Source organism: Haliotis asinina, chromosome 13, assembly GCF_037392515.1.
Source record: "Haliotis asinina isolate JCU_RB_2024 chromosome 13, JCU_Hal_asi_v2, whole genome shotgun sequence".
Taxonomy (NCBI): domain Eukaryota; kingdom Metazoa; phylum Mollusca; class Gastropoda; order Lepetellida; family Haliotidae; genus Haliotis; species Haliotis asinina.
This window is the reverse complement of record NC_090292.1, coordinates 27,683,673-27,707,766: the sequence shown is the minus strand read 5'-3', so window position 1 is coordinate 27,707,766 and position 24,094 is coordinate 27,683,673. Positions and strand designations below refer to the sequence as shown.

Sequence of the window (24,094 nt, the reverse complement as noted above, 5' to 3'; positions counted from 1 at the left end):
GAGCCCACGAATCCGTTGGTAAATCACCAGATAGTTGCCACATGAATACGTGTAAGCACTTAGTTGCGGGTACAGCATCGTGCATGAAACTTGGACAAAGTGTTGTGACTAGTGTCCACCCAGCTGTGACTGGGTACCTCGTCAGGATGGCAAAGACACATGAACTCGTTGCGCCTAGAGGCAGCAAGACTTGGGAGTCCCAAGGGAGCTGAGATTGTATCCGATGTGCCGTTGCGAATGACTTCCAATGATCAAGGGAAACACAAATTGCCTGTTTTTGTTCTTGTAAATCTCCACCCCCAACCCCGCCCCCACCCAAGTCTAAATTGTTGATGCCAGATGATGAAACATATAAGGACATGAAAGAATAAGACCGAGGCAATTTGTTGGCTTTTTGAGGTTTTTTTTGTCTTTTTATTTATTTATTTATTTATTTATTTATTTATTTATTTATTTATTTATTTATTTATTTATTTATTTATTTATTTATTTATTTTGGGGGGTTGGGGGGTGGTGGTGGATGTAACAATGCAGATGACAGAACACGTGAGTGCATGACAGGCAAAACTGGCAAATTGTTATTTTTCGTTCTTGTACACTTTGAACCATCCAGAAGCCCCTACTTTGATATCTGAGATGACAGAACATATTACTACATGAAAGGCAACAATGGTAAATTTATTTGTTTTTGTTCTTGTATACTTTCATGTTTCCTGTAGCCCCTACTGGATCTCTCAGATGACAGAACACATGAGTACATGAAAGACAAGAGTGGCAAATTGTTATTTTTTTTGTTCTTGTATACTTAGATGTCTTCTGTAGCCTCTAATTGAATATGTCAGATGACAAATATATCGGTTTATGCAAGCAGTATATACAGGTTGTTAGTTTTTGGATTTCCCTGTATGCCCTTCTTGGTGATGCCAGAGGATAAAACTCAGGTGCAGATGAAAGGAAAAATAATTAACTGTTATTTTTGTTTCTGGTTACTTTGATTTTCCCAGTAGGCCCAAAACAGCCCTATCTCTACATGTTTCTTTGGGAAGACTGAAGTAACTCATGTCAATTACAAAATAAATGAGGCCAGGAACAACGCCACTGCTAAGTAGGAATCTCAAGATTCAACACGCACCACCAAAGAAGAATGTGGATCAAACGGTATTCTGTCGATGCAAAGATTAACGAGACTAAAGCTACAGTTTATGAGGACCATTTTCCTGTTTATATAGAGGTCGCATGAAAGCCATTCGTTTCCCTCGTCAAGGTCACGTGGGACTCCCCTTGTGTATAGTGACAATCTGACAATATCGGTAATTGAAACATGTATCAGAACCTCTCACATTGCCCACTGGAGTGTAATGGAAAGATACAGATAAGACGGTAAGACGTATCACCTTATATATTCTTGACCATCGAGGTCAAGATCACGTTGGCCACAGGAGTCTAATGTCAATGCGTATGACGTCACCAATTGCTGGCCATCATCAAGATCACTACTTGATGAATGACAATGCAATGAAGGGAGGTCGTCTAAGTTATAATCCCCTAACATCTTCTTGATGACTACTACGATTAAATGTTTGGTTTTCTCGGTTTCCGCGGTTTGGGAAATTATATAGTATTTGAGACAGTTTCTGTTCGAGAGAATCGAAAATTCTGTCACCAACAATAACACTGTATGCCAAAAGTCTCCCGCTAGTGGACATAATTATGTTGCCTGAATATGTCCCGTGTGTGAGACTGGTCTTTAAGATAATTGCTTTTTCGCTTGAATTCATCTTCAAGTTGTCATGGTGTGTTTGCCATGACACTCAATGCATATGAAGACGCGACGCTCATAACAACTGAGTGAAACGGGGGAAAAGGAAATTGCACTAATTCCTTAGTGCATGTACTGTCAACCCCAAAAGATCATAATTCGTTATCACGTGAAGCAACAGTTGGTTTTGTTCCTGGTATTTTTCTGGATCTTGCAGTGCTGCTTCTTAGAAATGTGGACAAGCAATTCCCTTCCTGTGTAATTCCCATGGTTGTCGCAAATTGCTAAATTGGCGCTAACAAGAAGACGTTGGGCATGAACTTTGTGCAAGTGCCCGTCTAAAACATCTTTTGGGAAAAGCTTTTCAGTGTCTTCGTTAACACAAGACCATGAACAGACGAGTGACAAATGCAGGCACGACGTACCTTATTAGCCAGACGTTACACTCTTAAAACAAACCCACCAATCAAGCGAATCCCTGGTCTATAAAAACTCGCTTTAGCAAAGACCCACGGAGGGTTGACGGTCGATTCAGCATGAAAGCTAGTTAACACGAAAGTAGTAGCACATTACAACAGCCGTGGCCTATTAGCTTGGACCAAGAAGGTTGACTTAACAGCCTATCTCTGCAATTACCGGCTCAGGCAGCAAATGAAACCATGGTAATACGGTATTTAAAGCTCATGCTTACCTCAAAACTCATTCAATCAAGAACATGCTTGCAAATAGGCTTACGTTTTATGAGAAACATATAACGAGCGTTTAATAGAGGTAGGGTTTGATAAGAAACTATTTGCTATCATTTCATAGCCTGGAGGTTAGGAGTTTTAAAAGTCGACGAAAACTTTCTTAATGACTGCGTGCCATCTGATCTTTGAACGAAGCTCCCTGACAAAAGAAAGTAAAGTTGAACACATTTATAAGTAAAAGAAAATGGACGTAGATAATTGCGTTCTCGTTATAAGAACCATGGCACAACCGCACAATTATAACAGTAAAAGGAATAGTTATGACTGGGGTTTTACTTCAAGGCGTTTGACTTACACGGACATTTTTATAGTGGCTTGTAATCAGAGAAATGAAGTAGTTTTTGCACGGTGATACATTTTATACCAGTGTCAAATATGTTTCAGCTATCAGACTGAGTGTTTCAGGGACTATTTCCATCATAATTTAACACCGTTTAAACTAGCTAGTCAAATCTAAGTTCAATGTATAGTAGTCTCTCTCGCTCACTCACTCAACTCACCCTACTCGGCAACACGTTCTCAACAACATATGGTGGCTCCGCTGCCATTGAGATGATCTTTTGAACTTCCAGTGACAGTCATGATCACATGTAGCTTATCAAAGTTCTTCACAAAGCTCATGCTAGAAGGAAGACAGTGTCCTATGTGCTCCCAGTCACAATGACAGGAACAATTGCTCATAATGTTTCGGCCATCGATATATCGATTAAATATATCGATATATTTGCTTTCGAGTAAGCAATATACCTGCAAGCTGGCTAATGTTGTCCTGCTCCATATTGGAATGAAGTATGAGAAAAATATCCCAGATATCTTGGGGTCAAAACGTGCTTTGAAAATTTCAACACTCTATCCGGTGAAAAACAACTCCTTGTTTTTATTTTGAACATATCGCTTTTGGTTAAGGATGTTTCTGTTTATCGATCTTACGAACTTTAATCTTGAGCGATCGAATGGAATTAGCTACCCTTGTTGATCTCTTTCTTAGTTAATAGACGGGGTGGGGTAGTCTAGTGGTTAAAGACCGCTCATCTCTACAAGTCTCAGGGTTCGATTCCCTACATGGGTACAATGTGTGAAGCCCGTTTCCGGTGCCCCCGCCGTGATATTGTCAGGTTGTTGCTAAAAGCGACTTAAAGCCAAACCCACTCACTTTTATTTATTAATCACAAAAAGAAGTCTTTCAGTGACAGTGGAACGATATACAATGACGTCATGAAGCTACCAAGCCATCAATATCAACTACACCACGCAACGAAACGCTATGCATTCCCCATATCATATTTATCTACCCGTCGAAATGGCAAAGCGTGTGATGGACAATATCATTGAGATCAAACACTATGTAGGACGTTGATGAGAATATATCTGTGAAAAACATTTGATTGAGGCAAAATGTGTTTTTAGTTACAGATCCACGAGCACAGATATGCTTGCTTTGGTTACTGATTTTAACGAGAGATGTACACAAATTACGCCTGGGTCTTATTTCCGTCTGTATCTTATCTGCGTTTTGATGCTAAGTGGCAATTCGTCTCCCCTCTTTGTGTTGTACATAGACACATTGCGCCCGTTGTTATTGGGTTTTCGGGGGATCGTTTCAAAAGCATGACGCAGTATTTAATCCTCTTTGGTACCAACTGTGTGTAACAGTGAGTGAGTGACATTTGTTTCACGCCGTATTAGCAATATACCCGCAACAACAGGGACGGGGGACACCAGACACCTGTATCTGACTATGCTAAACGTAAAATGCCAATATTTTCAAATATTTACTTTTACATATTTATGTACAATTAATTATCTCTCGACATCCATAAACCAGTCAGTACTCAATAGTAACAAATATGTAAAACTAGATGCTAGGGTCTGATTTATTGGCCACTGTCTGTGGGGATGGGGTGTAAATAATCAAGTCTGGACCAGCCAGTCCAGTGATCAACGGCATGAGCATCGATCTGCGCAACTGGGATACGATGGTGCATGTCAACCAAGTCAGCGAGCCAACACCCCCGACTCCATTAGTGGCCTCTTTCGACCAGCCTGGCATGCTGAAGACAGTTCGAACCCGGACCTTCTCGGGTCCATTTATACGAAATGCCCTAAGGCTAGTCAATTGTACAATTCGGACCATATCATTAGCATGTACTTCTTTCTTTGTTTGTTTACGTCTGTATGTTTTCGATTATGCCACGACCATGAGTATTATAATCAGTAGAAAAAATGAATGATGCTTGGAGCTTGCGGGCAGGTTAGAGTTCTCCAGCCAATCCCACCTGCAAGGGCTAGTCCGGTGTACATCTTTATATACACGATAACACATAACGCAGGGCATCACAAGGAAATACCTCGGATGCTTTTAATGTATTAGGCGTCAAATATCAAAGTTTCCTTCTCAAGCGCTGAACGGTATATATATATACTAGACAAAACTGACAAAATACTTTAGGGATAATTTTTTAGGGATATTTTTTCATGACTGGTGTTTTATAATAAATATCGTAAATAAATCATTTTTAATTATTTCAGATTTTACAAACATACATAGCTATTATTGTCCAGTATATTTGACTCTTGGAGGTCTGGTTTAACATTTCACTGCCTTTCATTTGACAAATTACAGGCAATATGCACTTATGTTCTGTCTGCGTAATATAAATGCCTTAAAATAGCGTTCTTCTTATTAACCTACAGTCAGTTTCAGTTTTCATTTATTTTTATATAAACATTATGTTTATGAAAGATGCACATTACAAGTAATTTCGATATCTTAAAACACCGTTTCATTCAGTAATACAGGGGAGCAGTTTCAGTCACTGTTCAACGTGATTTATCAAAGTTAGCGAACTTTTAAATCTCTTGTGATTTGATTAAATTCTGTTTACTTTACAGTTTGACATTTAGCGTGTTCATAATGAACTTTCTCTTCCCAGACACAATATACATCAAACAGGTGTACTGTATACCCGTGTGTTCATTTCGTGACATCGTTCTGCTAATGCCACAGATAGTGATTAACAAAATGACGATTCCCTGTCTTATTTCTCAAAAATGGATTATCCATTAATGCAAAGACAATAGCTTTTTGTTAATTATATCATTAATTAGTTTGATAACATCTCTTTGATTTCAAACAGGCTTTGTGATTTTTGTTAATTTGAGTTTAGTATTAATTTCGTGGTGACTTTTCACCCATTTTTGTCTTAATTATGTATTTCATATTGGCAAACTTGGAAACACGACCATTAGGATTGGAGAAAATTATAGTACTTTTGTTTGTCAAATAAGTATGTTTGATTACTGTTAAACTGTCAAACTGATATTTTAGGAACTAATGTTCAATGGCAAGAATTGTTCTCCTCTTCACTTGCAGGCTCACTGGCCTGATTCATACTTGCCATCGCATCCCATTTGCGTAGCTCAGTGATAATGCTGATCATTGGATTGTCTGGTCCAGATCGGATAATTTACATATTAGCTTGAATATTGATGTGTGAGGCGTTATACAACAATTACCAACCAGCCAACCAAGCACATGCATACACGACTGTGTTGTTTAATAGTGGGGCTTTGTCCTATAGTCCTTACTTCAGTTACACGTTTACACCGGACTAGCATTTGTATGCGTTTATGGAGGGTGCTACCGCTGGAGCGCGACATGCTAACCCTTTTAGTCATCATTTGATTCTTGAACACATACTCTGTCATTATATCTCACAATACAAATTTTTATTCGAGACTCCATTATTTACGACCATTTTTGGCCCCCGCAAATTTAAATTGTAGATAATGCGGAAGATATTGATGACTGTGTCTTTTTATCAACACTGCTGAGTGCAAACACACAAGCAAGAAGATACTAATACCACAGTCCGAATTGTACAGTCGGGTTTGCCTTCAGCAGAGATTTTGGCACGGAGCCCTCAAACGTTTAGTCGCTTTTGTCTCATGCTGGAGATTTCAAGAAACTAAATAGAAACTTTAAAACTGTTGAATTGTCCCCCTAGAAAGACGTAACCAGGTCACTCATCAACATCTGTATCATTCTGCATCATTCCCTCATCTCGGTGATGTCCATGGCTGCGATACCCTCATTATTGTGCCATAACAGCCCCATCTCTACAAGCAAGTCTGGCTCTAATGAGCTGTTTCTGGATGTGCACAATCCGGTAGACTGACCATGGTGGAATCGTAAATATTATGTCTGAAATAAGAAATAATATATACCTTAAAGTAAATATTGAATGTATTGTCCATGTACTAGAAACATTATGCAATAAACATTTAAGACAATTGTCACAGACAATACACAGTGTCACCTCCAGGGAAGAAGAAAGACGCGTGTTCTGTGATGAAATATCTATACCATGTTGAATCCGGTCAATGTCGTGCTCCTCGACGACGTTGATTGTTGGGTTGACTACGTCTGTAGTATCATGCAGCGTGTGTAACTTCATTTGGGATGAAAGCAAACGTTATATGAGTCAGAGACCAATATCACAGTGACACCCTGGTGCACAGATACATACGAAGCAGCGTTTCTTGCGAAGTGAGTGAGTTAATTTTACCGTCTGAAGTGAGTTACATTTTAAAGCACATTACATACTTTACCGTTTGAAGTGTTACGTTTTAAAGCACATTACATACTTTACCGTCTGAAGTGAGTTATATTTTAAAGCACAATACATACTTTACCGTCTGAAGTGAGTTACATTTTAAAGCAAATTACATACTTTACCGTCTGAAGTGAATGAGTACCTTTTACCGACTGAAGTGACTGACGGGTTGAGTTGACACAAGAAAGTGAGCATTCAAAATTGAAAAGAAACAATACATACTTTACCGTCTGAAGTGGATGAATTACTTTTACCGTCTGAAGTGACTGACTGGTTGAGCTGACACAAGAAAGTGAGCATTCTAAATAGAAAACGCCCGTTACATACTTTACCGTCGGAAGTGAGTTACATTTTAAAGCACATTACATACTTTACCGTCTGAAGTGAGTTACGTTTTAAAGCACATTACATACTTTAATGTCTGAAGTGAATAAATAACTTTTACCGTCTGAAGTGATTGACTGGTTGAGTTGACACAAGAAAGTGAGCATTCAAAACTGATAACGCACATTACATACTTTACCGTCTGAAGTGAGTTACGTTTTAAAGCACATTACATACTTTACCGTCTGAAGTGAGTTATATTTTAAAGCACATTACATACTTTACCGTCGGAAGTGAGTTACATTTTAAAGCACATTACATACTTTACCGTCTGAAGTGAGTTACGTTTTAAAGCACATTACATACTTTACCGTCTGAAGTGAGTTATATTTTAAAGCACATTACATACTTTACCGTCTGAAGTGCGTTATATTTTAAAGCACATTACATACTTTACCGTCTGAAGTGAATTATATTTTAAAGCACATTACATACTTTACCGTCTGAAGTGAGTTATATTTTAAAGCACATTACATACTTTACCGTCTGAAGTGAGTTATGTTTTAAAGCACATTACATGCTTTACCGTCTGAAGTGAGTTATGTTTTAAAGCACATTACATACTTTACCGTCTGAAGTGAGTTATATTTTAAAGCACATTACATACTTTACCGTCTGAAGTGAGTTATATTTTAAAGCACATTACATACTTTACCGTCTGAAGTGAATTATGTTTTAAAGCACATTACATACTTTACCGTCTGAAGTGAGTTACGTTTTAAAGCACATTACATACTTTACCGTCTGAAGTGAGTTATATTTTAAAGCACATTGCATACTTTACCGTCTGAAGTGAGTTATATTTTAAAGCACATTACATACTTTACCGTCTGAAGTGAATTATGTTTTAAAGCACATTACATACTTTACCGTCTGAAGTGAATTACGTTTTAAAGCACATTACATACTTTACCGTCTGAAGTGAGTTATATTTTAAAGCACATTACATACTTTACCGTCTGAAGTGAGTTATATTTTAAAGCACATTACATACTTTACCGTCTGAAGTGAATTATGTTTTAAAGCACATTACATACTTTACCGTCTGAAGTGAGTTACGTTTTAAAGCTCATTACATACTTTACCGTCTGAAGTGAGTTATATTTTAAAGCACATTACATACTTTACCGTCTGAAGTGAATTATATTTTAAAGCACATTACATACTTTACCGTCTGAAGTGAGTTACGTTTTAAAGCACATTACATACTTTACCGTCTGAAGTGAATTATGTTTTAAAGCACATTACATACTTTACCGTCTGAAGTGAGTTACGTTTTAAAGCACATTACATACTTTACCGTCTGAAGTGGATGAGTTACATTTAACCGTTTGAACTGACCGACTGGTTGAGTTCACACAAGAAAGTGAGCAATCAAAATTGAAAACACACAATGCATACTAAACCGTCTGAAATGAGTGAGTGAGTGAGTGAGTGAGTTAAATCTTACCATCTGAACTGAGCGACTGGTTAACACAAAGAGCTGAGCATTCAAAATTGAAAACGCGCAATACGTACAGATGTATTTCACCGTCGGAAGTGTGTGAGTTAACATTTGTAGCCACATATCGATATTAAAGTATTAACGTAACAATACAGCCCATATATGTGACTCTGTACACCAGCGGGACGTGCCGGTAGCGCCTACAGGAGTCAAGAAAAACTAAAAACTTGATAGTACACGCTTTCTTTAAAGTGAAACGGAACAGCAGTGCTGTAACTAAAACAATAGTAAATAGTGTTAGAGTATAGAATCTGTTGACAAAGGACAGTAAAACAATCACCTTTATCACAGATAGAGATGTTAAAGTGTCATATAACGTTACGATTTTTATCGTCCACTGCTTTTAAACCGCAATTTTGCAGCGCGTGAAGATCCAGGTTGGAACTGAATTTCAATAACCAATGATTGTCGTAAGAGGCGAAGAGATAGTACTACCTTTTTGGTATTCTAAATCGCCTTTCGAACATCTTTGCATTTCTACTGGATCTATAGTTTAATACAATAAAACTAACCAGTCCCCGATGATTTTGTAGTTTTGTTGCAAAAAATTTTGTATTTTATGCATGTAAGATTATTTGTTCTTAAAACTAAAAACTGAAGGTAAGAACAAATCAAAGGTATTTTATCAAGTCTTCGTTTGAAGATTTGATTCCAAAGACGGTAGGTTTATCTGCTGGAAACTCTCTACAACTTGAATTAGAAAATACGACTAATTTACCATCTGTATCACTGACAATAAATCTGCTATTTTTTTTGCAGTTGTCGTGCTGTGTGCATCGCCCGACACCGTGAGAGACATCATGATCAAAGCGCACGAGCTCAACTTCGACAACGGCGAATATGTCTTCTTTAATATCGATTTATTCTCAAGGTAAGCCTGAATCACAACTCTTTGATGTTCACCGCAAGCAAATCTAACTAAAAAAATGGACTCCTTTTGTTTGGGCTACAGATTTAGGAGTCCTTAATCCAAACATCCTTTCACAAAGACTTACAGCACGGCAAATTCTTTAAATATTTTTATGATGGTTTCCAATACCATTGAACAAATCAATATTTGTAGAAGTCGGTCCTCGAATGTTGGCATGTCTCATTAAGAATAACATCCTAAAGACGTCCGGTGTACTTCTGTGTCGTAAGATACAGGGTCGTGATAGCATTCATTTCATGGCAAGAATTTTAAATACTTCCTTTCACGATTTTAATCCACAGGAACGATTAGGTTTTTGCACATTAATCCGCTTGATCCACGCAGCGTTGATGTTAAAAAGGACGTGGTATTATATTATTTATTTGGAATTATTGGCTAAGGCATGAAGTACGAGGTATATATCACTTTGATCTCTTTTTGACAGGTGAAGACTACCATCATAATATAAGCTAGAATGGATTTCCGTCCATATTATAGCATATATAAAAATATCACTATTAACTTCCGAGAAATACATATACGCACTTGCTGAGAGCCACGATTTGAGAGGAATCCTATGTAAATTTCGTTGTCTTTCACGTAAGTTGAATATTCAACAGCATAGCTATATAGGTTTGATAAAACTGTTGAGAAAAGAATGTTATTATGCACTAAGTGCCAATTGCATCAAATCGAGGATGAGTACCATTTTTTGCTTATTTGTTCTTATTATTCTGGAAGCCGCAAGAAAATTATTCCATCATATTATCATGCTAATCCATCACGGGCTAATATTATCAGTTACTGACATCAATTCAGAATGAACACATACTAGCTTTAAGTATCTATTTGAAACGAAACTTGCCTATTTGAGTATATTGGCAGTACACAACCCTCCGCACTTTGTACACCGCTGTGCACTGTTTCTTTTGTATATTTAATGTACTTTAGGCCATGTGGCCTTCACATTGAAATAAGCTGTGATTGTCATTGTCATTTATAAAAATCGCACTTGTTGCTGTGTTGAGCGTAAGTTAGAGTGGGTTTCCGTCCAGTAAACTTAGTGTCAGTGTTATACGTTACACTCCACTACCGAGTCAATTAAAACCTAGTACGAGGTCGCGTCAGGTAACCTTTGAGCGACCTGTGACCGTCCAATCAAACTTGAGACGGTCAAACGCATTTAACCAATCAGAAAATAGGTAATGTTTTCTGGTGATATGGTTACCATTAGCCAATATGTCCTCACGCTGACATCCTTGAATATTGTATTTTCAGCGACTGTTTACTGACTGTTGACAGTATTTTAGCCTGATCCATGTGCATCACCCGGAAGCCATCGTAGGGAAAATAGCATTCGGAATCGTTCGGGTACAAACCTTTTCGAGACAAAAGTTCAAAAAGTGTGTGCGAATGTCCACTTGCCTGATTTGGTAAGCTGCGTTCCGATTGGTCAATCTCAAAGGTTACCTGAGGCGACTCCCTACTTGGGTTGATTAGACTCAGTGTGGGAGTGTAGCAACTAATACTAAGACTAACGTTACTCAGACTGGGGCCCATTCCATATCCCAAACCCCCATAATATAAAATCCCATTTTTGTTGATGCGAGAGAGTGTACGTGCGTGTTATAAGCCGATGTCTGGTATGAGTGCCCGATTAAGTGAGTGCGAGAATGATGCGATCTTACCATAAGGTCAACACAAACATCATGCTATAACTTTGCATCTATGAACTAAAGCATATATTAAACTGATGAGTCAGTTTTGCTGTTCAGTAATGATAAAAAGATTAGGCATGCAGACACCAAAATCGGAAAAAGGACTTTGGAGATAGATATCTGCCTTCAAGAAATTCGTGATGGAAAGTTTAAATGTAAACCACAACTCAGGACGGAATTAGGTTAAAACTCGCGTAAGTCAAGAAATCCACACATTAGTATAGATTACACGAGGACAAGGTAACGTGACTATAACATTAGCACTAAAAGGCTTCGCCGTTTATCTATGGGCTACATTAAAAGCTCCGGATCGGCACACAGAGCTAATGGCTATCCTCTGGTAACCTGTGAATGAATGACCGTGTTAAAGGTAGCATCGAAAAGAAGCTGAGGCGTTAAGAAAAGACTGTTGGAACGTTATCTGATTTTTATGAAGTAAATTTTGACTCTATATGTTCACGAGGTGTTCATTGCTTGAATGTGTGTACTTGATCGTAAATAACGTGTGTACTTGATAGTAAATAACAATAGTGTGTGTGTGTGTGTGTGTGTGTGTGTGTGTGTGTGTGTGTGTGTGTGTGTGTGTGTGGATGAGTATGGCTTCACTCCGCTTTCAGCAATATTCCAGCAATATCACTGCGCGGGTTTCTGAGCTTCACATATTGTACCCACTGGGGGAGTCGAACCCTGGACGTTCATAATTAGTCAGTGGTCTACCCACCGTCCCTTAAAGAACAGAAAGGACGTGTGGGGTCTTCCCTCCTTGATGCATCAGTGATTATCCTTAGCCTGTGTTTCCGTGGTGTGTTTTAGCTAAACATTTCAATTGTCCTTGCTTGTGTTTTTGAAGGGTGCAACTGTACCTGCTATCATCACTGTTTGGCAGTGAATAACAAACACAAAAGCTATGGTATACTTAACACCCGTTAAGAGGTCTCTAATGTCATTATGATGACGAATGAGCCATTGTTCGAACATCGTGTATTTAATTATTTTTACCATACCCACCAAAATTCGATTCAAACCCTGATTCGATGTTTGGTTCACTTGCCACCTACGTATCGGTAACGTCAAGGAATATACACTCTCCAACCTTTTATGCAAACTTTGCGAGTGACAGGCTCTGTCTGTAGGTCAGGACCTAAATACCATTGTCGAACCCTGGCAACTTTCACTGTTTTACTGTTTTTTGTTTGTTTGGGTTTTTTTTTGTTTGTTTGTTTTTTTGGTTTTTTTTTGTTTTTTTGTTTTGGTTTTTTTTTTAAGTTTTACTCCAAATTAAAGGTTTCTTCAGATAATCAGGGTGGTTATTATATGGCGTTCATACGTTATACACAGTTATAACTGTTCCTTATTTATTACTTCATCAAAACCAGCATTCATTTAGCCATGACATTATATGGCTTTCATATGTCACACACAAAACTCAGCAGTAGCATATTTATTTCTGCATCAAAAGCAGTGTTCGTCTGTCCATGAAGAAGATGACCAAATATTGACATATTTCAACGAAAGGATGAAATAAACCATTGCCATTTTATTCCCTGTTTGACTATGAAAGATATGAACCATCGCTTATCTATTTCCAGGTAGCCAATTATAAATGTCAATGACCTTTGTCTTTTATCATTCAGAGGGTGACAAAAACAGAATTTTATTTTTCCACAATTACGTGTAAAGCAACTTTTATATTTTAGTATTGATTGAAGAATATAGAATATTCTGTAGAATATATTGTATTAATTCAGGAATTTCATTTCTGTTAAGGAGGGACACGAGCGCTCATGTCGTTCACAATGAAATGCACTGTCGCCATTAACTTTCATTAATCCATGTTCAGTGGGCGATAACCCAGAGTTTTCCTTTCATTCGAAACCGATGTCTGATTGTAAAGTTTCAAATCGTTGGAAGTCGGTGACCTCCATGATTCGTTGCGAGGACATTGCGAATCACACAAAACGTCATCTCGTAATTTTGTCTGTTTTTTTGTTAACACCTTGACAAACAACTATGCATTCATGCATATGCATTCATTAATGCATGTATGCATTCATCCATGTCTCTAGCACAACAACCGGTATTTTAATATGTGTACGCACGCATCCATGCATACTAGCGGTAAACTAGTACAGAGGACACAATCAGCACAATCGAATCGTGAAACTAAAATGACAGCCTATTTCACGCGCTCGTTAAATTATTATGTAGGTAAGCTACAGCGCCTGGCTTGATTTCTGTCTACTTTTATCACTCGACCATATAAGATGTCGACACCAGCGATGTGTTTCAGACAGAAATGTCCTTGTTAGACATGCGGGGAAGTCAAGTTGTGGCAGGTTTCTAAGAATTTCTTCAGCCCCTGGCAGAGTGTTCTGCATCTACTCTTTTTAGATTACCCTTTCAATAACCCTCCACAAGTGAGACCTTCTTTCAAAATCTTACAGAAAAAAATATACGAAGGTCTAGCAGGAAGATTCCTAATTGTCGATTCGCGAGCATGAGACGAGGAAAGTTGGAATGAAAGAGTCTGTGTTGCCTTATATCATCAGAGGTTTTTTTCATCAAACCTGAGGCTATTAGGCTGATGGACTCATTTATTACTGAAGGACACGAACATGTATGTATGTGTCTTGAAAAGTTAGTTTCGGTGCAAGTTATAAGGTTTTAAGGCGAAGAGGTCACATGCTTTACAACTGAAGACTATATTCTCATAAACCACCTTTATGTTACAAGATCATATATTGTAACAGGCATACGAATTCAAATTCAAGATGGCAGAAAACAACAAATTAACATTTTTCTGACAGAGACGACAGATGTCGAATATGTACTGATAGATCCACGGTGTCTAGAGATGTTTTTTACGGATAATATTTTCGTAAACTTTGTTTCACTGGGACAAAGTAGCATATGTTATATTTGGGATTACAGTTTCTTAGTAAAGTACAAATTCTAGTACTTTTTTTAGGTTGATTCCCATCCGGGATTCGAACCAGCACTCTCAGAGTCAGGTAACTAATCGCCAATACACAAAGTAAGTCAATCACCGCGACTACCACAAAAATGGAGCGCGGCTCCCATGGCCGAAAGCCAAATGGTGGAATCCAAAATATGACATATGTCACTGACCACTTTCTAAATGGCATTGTGTAATCACAGGAAAAGAAGGTTGGGCGGATGGGTGAATATTTTTTTCTCAAAAAATTTGTTCTGCTTTGAAATGAAAAATGCAATGATACTCATCTGCGATGCTTTTAGAAGTACATCGTTAACAGGTTTTTCTCGTCCCTTGGAATATCATACTAGAGGCTTATCTCAACAGGTATACTATGGTTACATGCTTTAAATCTCATTAAAGGTAAAGAAATACGTTCTACAAGATGTGCTCACTATAGTTGATAGTGGTGATCTCAGAAGCACACGTGGTGTGCTGTTGTTCGACAGCACCAACTTCTACTTACTCTTTTAACCAGATTGCTTGAGTGACGGGTGCATTAGGGAGGTAGGATGTGCTAACGCAAAATCATTCTTGGCGTGACTCTTCTATGTGCTGCAGACATGCTTCTACACATGGAATGATTGTGTTGGTGCTCGTCATGGTAATACTTGATCTTACCTTTTGTGTAAGCATCATTCTTTGCTTGGCGCTTCTATATAGTGCAGAAACACTTCTGTATTAATTTTGAAGTCATTGCGGTGTTTGTCGTCGTGGCATTGCCTCATGTTAATACAGTTGAGAAACTTTCGTGCATGTGCGGGAAAATTATTTTAATGATAAATTACTAGAAATCGTCCTGTTAAACTATTTGTAGAATGTACCGTACTTGGGACCATCCTTGGTATAGCCTGTCAAGTCATTACGGTAGTATCGCGATGACTAAAATACTTATGGAGAGTTGAATTATGAACTGTTCAATTATTGCTGGAATGTCACACTACCTGGTCTCATTCTTGGTGCTGCCCGTCAGGATATTGTGAAGGTCATCGTGGCACCACACAAAACCACACGCTATGCATGTAGGATTTGAAAGAATTCTGTACGTGAGTGAAAGAATGAATGCCGGGGCGCGCGAGTAAACGGGTTAATAAATAACAAAGAAATAAGCGAACAGTCGAATGAATGAATTAAGTGGTGAATGGCGGAACAAACGAGTAAAAGAATGAATATTTGAACAATCGACAAGATGAATTAATGAGTTGCAGGGTAGATGAATAAATAGATAAATGATCAAGCGATCGGCAAAACGAAAAATGAACGAATGAAGAAAAAACAAATGAAACTATTACGATAAGGTACATATGGACTTTGGGGAATGAATGAATGAAAGAATGTGTTAAAGAATTAATAATGAAAGAATAATCAAACAATCCATGAAACGAAATAACGAAGGAACTAGTGAAACAAAACTAAACGATTACAATAATGCCCATACTGAAATAACCAATGTCACATTTAACTAAATCGCCTACCATATCATTTGTATCCCGCAGAACCAACACTACAGCAGAAAGTCGTAATAATACCGCGGCATGTGCCTTAATAATGTGCCTTAATACATGAAACGTTAGTAGCTTCACTTCAACGCCTGCAAGCACAGTGTAAGCAGGCATACAGTCATAACCCTATTACAATTCTGTACGCTCTCGTAGTTCCATTATAATAAGTCATAGCAGTACTTTCAAGATAATTACCTTCGCTTCGTACGCGACCCTTTGTGGATTCATATTAGCGTTAGTCGTTAAATATATAATTATGGTAATCAGCATTCCTGAAAGTCTACTGGGAACTGTAATCGCCCTCCACTCTTCCATGATCAGACAGGGTGTTCTCTTACTACCTCTTTTATTCAACGTTTATTATACTTCCGGATCAGACATTACAACGATTAAGGGATATGACGTTTTATCCTTCAGATACTCATCCTGTCCCTGTGGAAAGAATTCTGTCAAGCCATTAATGTAGGAGGTTTATGTGAGATCTCATTTCAATTATTCATTATGCTTCCTGTATGTTCAGAGATCGCCTTCCTATCTTCGCCATGTTTGAAATCCGAGTAAGACAAATGGTGCTTGTGTTATAATTACTGGAAACTGGATAGGGTTAACGGGTTTGGTCAACGTCTTTTCTTGGTGTTGGCTTTGTCTCATGTTGCTGTGGGTGGGTTTTAGTGCTCCGTGGTGAGTGAGTGAAACCAGAAATGGACTTGGCACAATAAACCCATCTGTGGAGAACAGGTATTCGGCGTGACGACTACGCTACCCCACGTCCCCTCTTGGGTCAGTGATATTTTTGCTGCAGTGTATTGGGTGACTGATTGAGTTCTATGCTGTTATAAACATAAATCGTTTCGAACTGATTGACAGCTTGCTGGTACCGGCCTCTATATTTGCCGTAACCTTTGGCTGAAATTTGATATGACACGACATCTGATACAAATTCAGTACTACTAGAATACCATGTTGGATGTCAAATTTTCATTTATAGCTGGTAAATTAGTATTTAAGATTACTTCATGAAAGGACATGACATCAAAAGGGTTCGTATTTCTATTTTCCGAGATTGCTAATAATTTTCCGGAATAGGAAGAAGTTACTTGCATTCCTGCTGTTTGAAATTCCAATAAACTGTTAACAATAAGAAGCAAAGGGGGCCGTGTCTGTGACGTTTCTTTGGAAAAAAAATGTGAAAATAAATAAATAAAAAAAATATGAAAAAATGAATGAATGAATGAATGAATGAATGAATGAATGAATGAATGAATAAAAAACCTGTAAATGATGTGTTCTTCCATGAGCATATTTAATATAATGATGTATTTCGTTTCCTGTCGTATTTTGTGTAGCGCCCTTTCCAGGTCATATCTGCATAAATTGATTTAGGTGGTGAGACATCTTTATATTGTTGTGCATGTTTTGGTTTTTCCAGCTGCTGACTATAAAACACATACAGCCTCGTAAGAGTCACATTATTTTCCTTCTGTCGGGTACCCATTCGTTGCTGGTTATATTATAACACATTTCGGACAATGTTATTGGTTCATTTAAGGAAGAGAATGAGTGAGTGCTGTTTTGAGCGTTATTCCCGCAATATCACGGCACGGGGCCTCATAAGCGTGCTTTACACGGCAAGGGGGAAATAAAACATCCGTCTTCTGTGTGACGGACGTACACTTTCACCACAAGGCTACCCAACTGCTCGTCATGTGAAATGAGTCAAGCGTGTTTAGGTAGGATATGCAAGTTTGGAGGCAGGAAATGGAGGTCATAGGACCCATTCATCCTCTCACCACAACCCACGTAGATTAACCTCCCTTGATCAGTGTTCAGTACACCGTTAGTCTTAATTTAAGGTAAAAGCGTCCGTGTGTCACATCCGACATGGGTTCGATTCCCGATAGGGAAAGAACACGTGCGGCCAATTTGTGGTGTCCTCTGCCGTTATATTGCTTGAATGTTTCTAAATGCGGCATACAACCACACTCACTCACCTCATACACCATGTTTTATTGTGCAGTAAGAAAGGGCATTTATTCTATTTTGATTTTCAGTGCACCCGTCAAAAAACCAGTGGCTAATATAAAATCTCAGAAGTAGTTATCATAATTAGAAATTCAAGGATTATGTATCAACATTTTGTTTTATTTGGAGCCCCTTCCACTCTCGTGTCGTAATCTAATTAATTATGGAGTTGGTAGTTGTCATAATTAGAAATTCAAGGATTATGTATCAACATTTTGTTTTATTTGGAGCCCCTTCCACTCTCGTGTGGTAATCTGATTAAATATGGAGTTGATAGTTATCATAATTAGAAATTCAAGGATTATGGATCAACATTTTGTTTTATTTGGAGCTCCTTCCACTCTCATGTCGTAAGATGATTAAGTATAGATCGCTTTCCACATGATAATCCTAGAATGGCAGATGGATTAATAATTGTAATATAGTATATTTGTAAAGCGCAAGGTATCATGCACTAGGTAAGAGTTTTGTTACAATTTGATTATCATTCTAACCCAATCCAGAAGGTTATATATATTCACATGACCAAACCCACCGGGTACCCATTTTTCTGCTGAGTGAACAGAAGCAATTATGAACAAAGCCACTACATCTGATACTGATTCATAAACAAACACAAAGGATATAATCGGAATGGTAAATCGACCTTGCTGGAACTCAGATTTCTTCAAAATACTGAAATTTAGTACAGTAGTCACGTTTCCAATGAAGTTACATGAGGCATAGCGTACTGTTTACTGATATGCTTTTGTGACATTCCTTGTTACATTGACCATGTAACGCATCTGCGAAAGTATACTAAATCACACAACTCAAATCATGTTTGTGTGGAAGGATGAGTTTATTTAGTTTCACACCGCACTCGGCAATATTCTAACCATATGACAGCGGTCTGTAAATAATCAGGTCTGGACCAGACAATCCAGTGATCAACAGCATGAACATCGATGTGCGCAATGACATAGGGACCCTATGACATGTATCAATTAAGTCAGCGAGCCTGAGCACACGATCCCGTTTGTCACCTCTTCGCTGACAAGACAAGAGAGTTACAAAAGATCAGTTCGAACCCGGATGTCAAAAAATATAATTGAAATAATTTGTATGTTTTCAGTAAGAACGAGAGCCAGAGACCATGGTTTCGGGTTAACGACACTGAAGAAAGAAACAACATGGCGCGGAAAGCCTATGAGTCGGTGATGACCGTCACACTGAAGAAACCAACAAGCCCCGAGTATCACGCCTTCTCCGAGGAGGTGAAAAGAAGAGCCAGCCTTCTGTATCAGAATTTCACATACGGGGAGGAAGAAGTAAGACTGACCACTTCTATTTTGTTCGTTACTAACATGTAAATATATTATACTACTTGTAACTACTAGTGAGCCGGGGCGGTGGGGTAGCCTAGTGGTTAAAGCGTTCGCTCGTCACGCCGAAGACCCGCGTTCGATTCCCTATATGGGTAAAATGTGTGAAGCCCATTTTCTGGTGTCCCCCGCCGTGATATTGCTGGAATATTGCTAAAAGCGGCGTAAAACTAAACTCACTCACTCGCTAGTGAGCCTGACCACCCAATCCATATAGTCGTCTCTTACGACAAGCATGAGTTGTTAAAGACAACTTCACGGATCTTCACGGACAATGGTCAATTCAGGAACCAAGACATTACAGTGGAAGTTGTCAACACCGACATCTGTCCAATCCGGCAAGTTGTCTATACCGGCATCTATAAGGTAAAATCGTAACATACAAAATAAAGTATACATCTGAAGTCTGCATTTGACCAAAGAAAACTACAAACGTTATTAACACTCACAGAAACACGCGTATAATTTTAGTCACAAACCATATTAGCCACATTGCATGTGTCAAGAACATAACCTTGAAATTAAACTTTTCTTGTTTGCATCATTTTAGCAATCACCAAAACATAGTTTTAAACGTTAACTTACTTTCTGGAAAATTTAGATATCTCGTATTTATCTATGACTCTCTGAAATCTGATTTCATGATAACCCTTACATTACCAAGGAAGACTTTGGTTAGAAATTTCGATACATTTTTTGGTCAGACAAACTGCCCGCTTGCATGAATAGTTTTTGTAATTCGGTGAAGGGGCAAGCATTAGCCTCGTATAAATATGTAAACAGAAGTTGTTATCTTTAGAAACGTATTATGCATTTATATGATATGTTTCTAAAGAAACAACGGTACATATCTGAGGAGGATGGCCCGTTTGATTCTTTCTTTCCGTTAGGGATACAGAATCAGATCCGACAGCTTTTTTACCACATGTAGCAATTACATATTGTGTCGATTGTTTACATCTTTATACAAAAATAACGTAACATCGATCATTCGACATGTTTCCTGGACAGTTAAGACTAAACTGGAAACCTAAACTGCATAATGAGAAATGATATCTCGTTAAGTTGTAAAGCTATTCACGACTGATAATTGACTACCTCTATCGCGTTATTGCTCAAGGTACTTAGTCCCATTTAAGTCCTGTGAAGTTAAAATAAGTTCAGTATTTTCAGCCTGACTTTAGCTTCGGCAATAAACGTAGCAAGTGATCTGTTAATGCATATCGACCTCTCTCCCTGAGATGTACATTACATGTGTTAACACGATACTTGGAGCCAGCGATGAAAGCGGTCATATCAACGTTAAACGATCCGTTTAAGTAGAAAATCCGGTCCATGTAACACTGCGTCATGACGTCTTTGTGAGTTATTACAATACAAGTACTACTGCCCCCACCTTATCACCCGTACACGTGCACGCATATCTGAGTGAGTGAGTGAGTTTAGTTTTACGCCACACTCAGCATTATTCCAGCTATATGGCGGCGGTCTCTATATAAGCGATTCTGGATCAGACAACCCAGTGATCAACAGTATGAGCATCGATTTGCGCAAATGGGAACCGATGACAACCAAGTCAGCCAGCCTGACCACCCTACCCGTTAGTCGCCGCTTACGAAAAGCGTAGTCGCTGGCATATCTGAACTGCCGGATGCACGGATTTAGCGAACTAATCGATACAGGCTTTTAATGATTGTTTATTATTCAAGACCACACTCTGCAAAATTCCAGCAATATGACGGCGCATTTAACGAACTGATGGATATAACGAATTATTGTTTTATGTTCGCATAAACTTACTCTAGTTAATTATTCTTCAGAATGCTTGCAACGAATTACGGTAAAAAGTAACTAAATAGTGGTCTCTTTGATTAGTTTAAAAACATCTTTTACAAGTAAACGAGTGAGGATTGTTTCACGTGTCAACCATCAATAACCTAGAGGCTTCACATCAGAACATCCGGGTTATTATTACTCACACTCGCCAACACGCATGTACCAACTTAAGCTTTTACGCGGATGCAATTCCTTGACGATCCGCGTTAGAACTGATGTTCAGTAACTCATGCTTGTCGTAAGAGAAGACTAACGGGATCGGATGGTCAGGCTCGATAACCTGACGGGTGTCATCATACCATAATTGCACAGATCGATGCTCATGCTGTGGATCAGTGGATTGCTTGGTCCAGACTCGATTATTTGCCGATCCCGATCTTGTAGCTGTAATACTGTTGAGTGCGGCGTAAAACTAAACTCATCCACTCGCACATAGGTGGCTATATCAGTGCAATACGGGATTACTTCCATGTAACCATTGTCGTTTTAATACAAAGTCTCCCCGTTGTAATAAGTAAAACTTCGTATAAACTGCTCTTCAGTGACCCATGCTTTCTGCTGAGGGACGACTCTCATAATCGGGTGATCAGACACGCTGATTTGGCTGATGCCTGTCATCTCATCTCATCTATGTACAAGGATGTACACGATATCAGTACCTATATCGTATATTCCAGACTTGAATATTTACAGACGATGTACACGATATCAGTACCTGTATCGTATATGCCACACTCGAATATTTACAGACGATGTACACGATATCAGTACCTGTATTGTATCGTCCAGACTCGAATATTTACAGACGATGTACACGATATCAGTACCTGTATTGTATCGTCCAGACTCGAATATTTACAGACGATGTACACGATATCAGTACCTGCATTGTATCGTCCAGACTCGAATATTTACAGACGATGTACACGATATCAGTACATGTATCGTATAGTCCAGACTATTTACAGACCACATGCATAGTCCAGACGTATGGTCCAGACATGTATAGCCCAAACTCGAACATACACAGACCTCATGTACAGTCCAGACTCGAATACTTACAGACCACTGTCATATAACTAGAATATTACTAAATGCGATGTTCAGCAGCAAATGTTTAATGCCAGCCTTTGAATAATAGAGTCAGGGCCAGACAAACTTGTGACTGAAACCATGAAAAACTACGTACACCCTATATCCTATGTCTTTCCTGTTTAGTCAGGTCTTTCAATGGACGTTGGGTACTGGTGACCAAATCATATTCTCTGTCCTCATTGTAACTAACGTCTTGATGAAGAGTGTAAGTGAGCTTAGTTTCATCCCGCCTTTAGCAATACATGTAATCCAAAAATATCACGATGGGGGACAGCAGAAATGGGTATACATTGTACCCATATGGGGAATCGAACCCTCGTCTTCGGCGTGACCAGCAAACGTTTTAAGTAGCATTCCACATACGAATGATGTAGAAGTCGATAAGTCCAAAGTTTCTTATTAACTTTGTCACTTGGTGTAGTTGAGCTGGTAAAATGTCATGTTACTCAAAAATGTTTCTGCTCTCAATAGTTTTCATTAATATACATTTAATTGGTTTTCTACGAAACTGACCCACGTTTAGATTAACTTTATATATCACAAATTGCAATTGTACGTATGATTTATTTTATGACGGAAAAAGTTGGATTACGGCTTTCGTATGAGCACATATACTTACATATCATTATATGCCGCACCTTTGCTGCTATTCAAAATCTGGTTTCAAAGTAACAGTACTCTACTATGCAAAGTAATGGAGACCGTCACTTGGCTACCTCAGTATAATCTTTGGGAAATATAAACCTATCATCAAAGTTAGAGCACGTACGTTTTGAAAACTACCTCAGCCATGTTTAATATAGTGATCTGATCAAATTCTAAAATTTTTAAGCAAGTTCGCGATTTTCACCTTATCCACCCTCCATTTTTCTCCATTTTCTTGGTGCACCTGTACTTAACCACTGGGTCGGGCTATCCTACTGCCTCTCTTGATCGTCTTGTCTCAAACAAAATCCTGTTATGAAAGATATTGCTTTTTCATTTTGTTTTCTGTGGTACAATGATATCGATGCACTGAAGAAAAATCTAAACAATTGCTAGATTCCTCTGGTAATATGAAACAGAACGATGTTCTATAGGGTCTATTGTGTACCAGATAACCATCATAAATTTGTGAAAATATTTTTGTCCTAAAATAGGATCTGCTCTCGCAGATTCCCTCAGCCTATAAATCGAAAATACTAGAGGTTTAGAATTGAATCATATACACTCTTTCATGGCAAATCCCCCACGCTGACGATGCTGTCACAGTTGATTACAAATACTGATTAAAAAGTACTGAATAAAACAATCATGATATGTGTTATTTGCATTACTTGAAGTAATGCCTCCGTCCTTACATCCGGCGTTTTTGCTCGCCAGGTTGTCCAGTCTTAACCAGATTTCTACTAATTGGTACAAATACTTGTCAGAAGTGGTTTAGTTCATTGAGTGTATGTGCCCACACGCTTGGTGACAATATCTTCAACATGCCTCATGTAAAACCACAAGGAACAAAAGAAAACGAAATTGGAACTGCTAACAAAAATATAAAGCCGATGCACATGGCACGCTTGTCATTCAAATCTGAAAAAAGACATCCCAAAAACCACAGCCGCACAGAGGCTCTTCATCAACACTTACATAAGATAGATAAAAGG

The 24,094-nt window shown here is 38.4% G+C and overlaps 1 protein-coding gene across 1 annotated transcript in view; it reads left to right on the top strand.

Annotated features, from left to right (window-relative positions):
- The window catches only part of LOC137259779 (atrial natriuretic peptide receptor 1-like), a 97,535-nt gene that overhangs the window by 31,532 nt on the left and 41,909 nt on the right, over positions 1 to 24,094 (top strand). The window contains exons 3-4 of the mRNA XM_067797392.1: positions 9,772 to 9,883; positions 19,274 to 19,469. Coding sequence (XP_067653493.1) covers positions 9,772 to 9,883; positions 19,274 to 19,469 — 308 coding nt within the window. The remainder of the gene's footprint in view (positions 1 to 9,771; positions 9,884 to 19,273; positions 19,470 to 24,094) is intronic.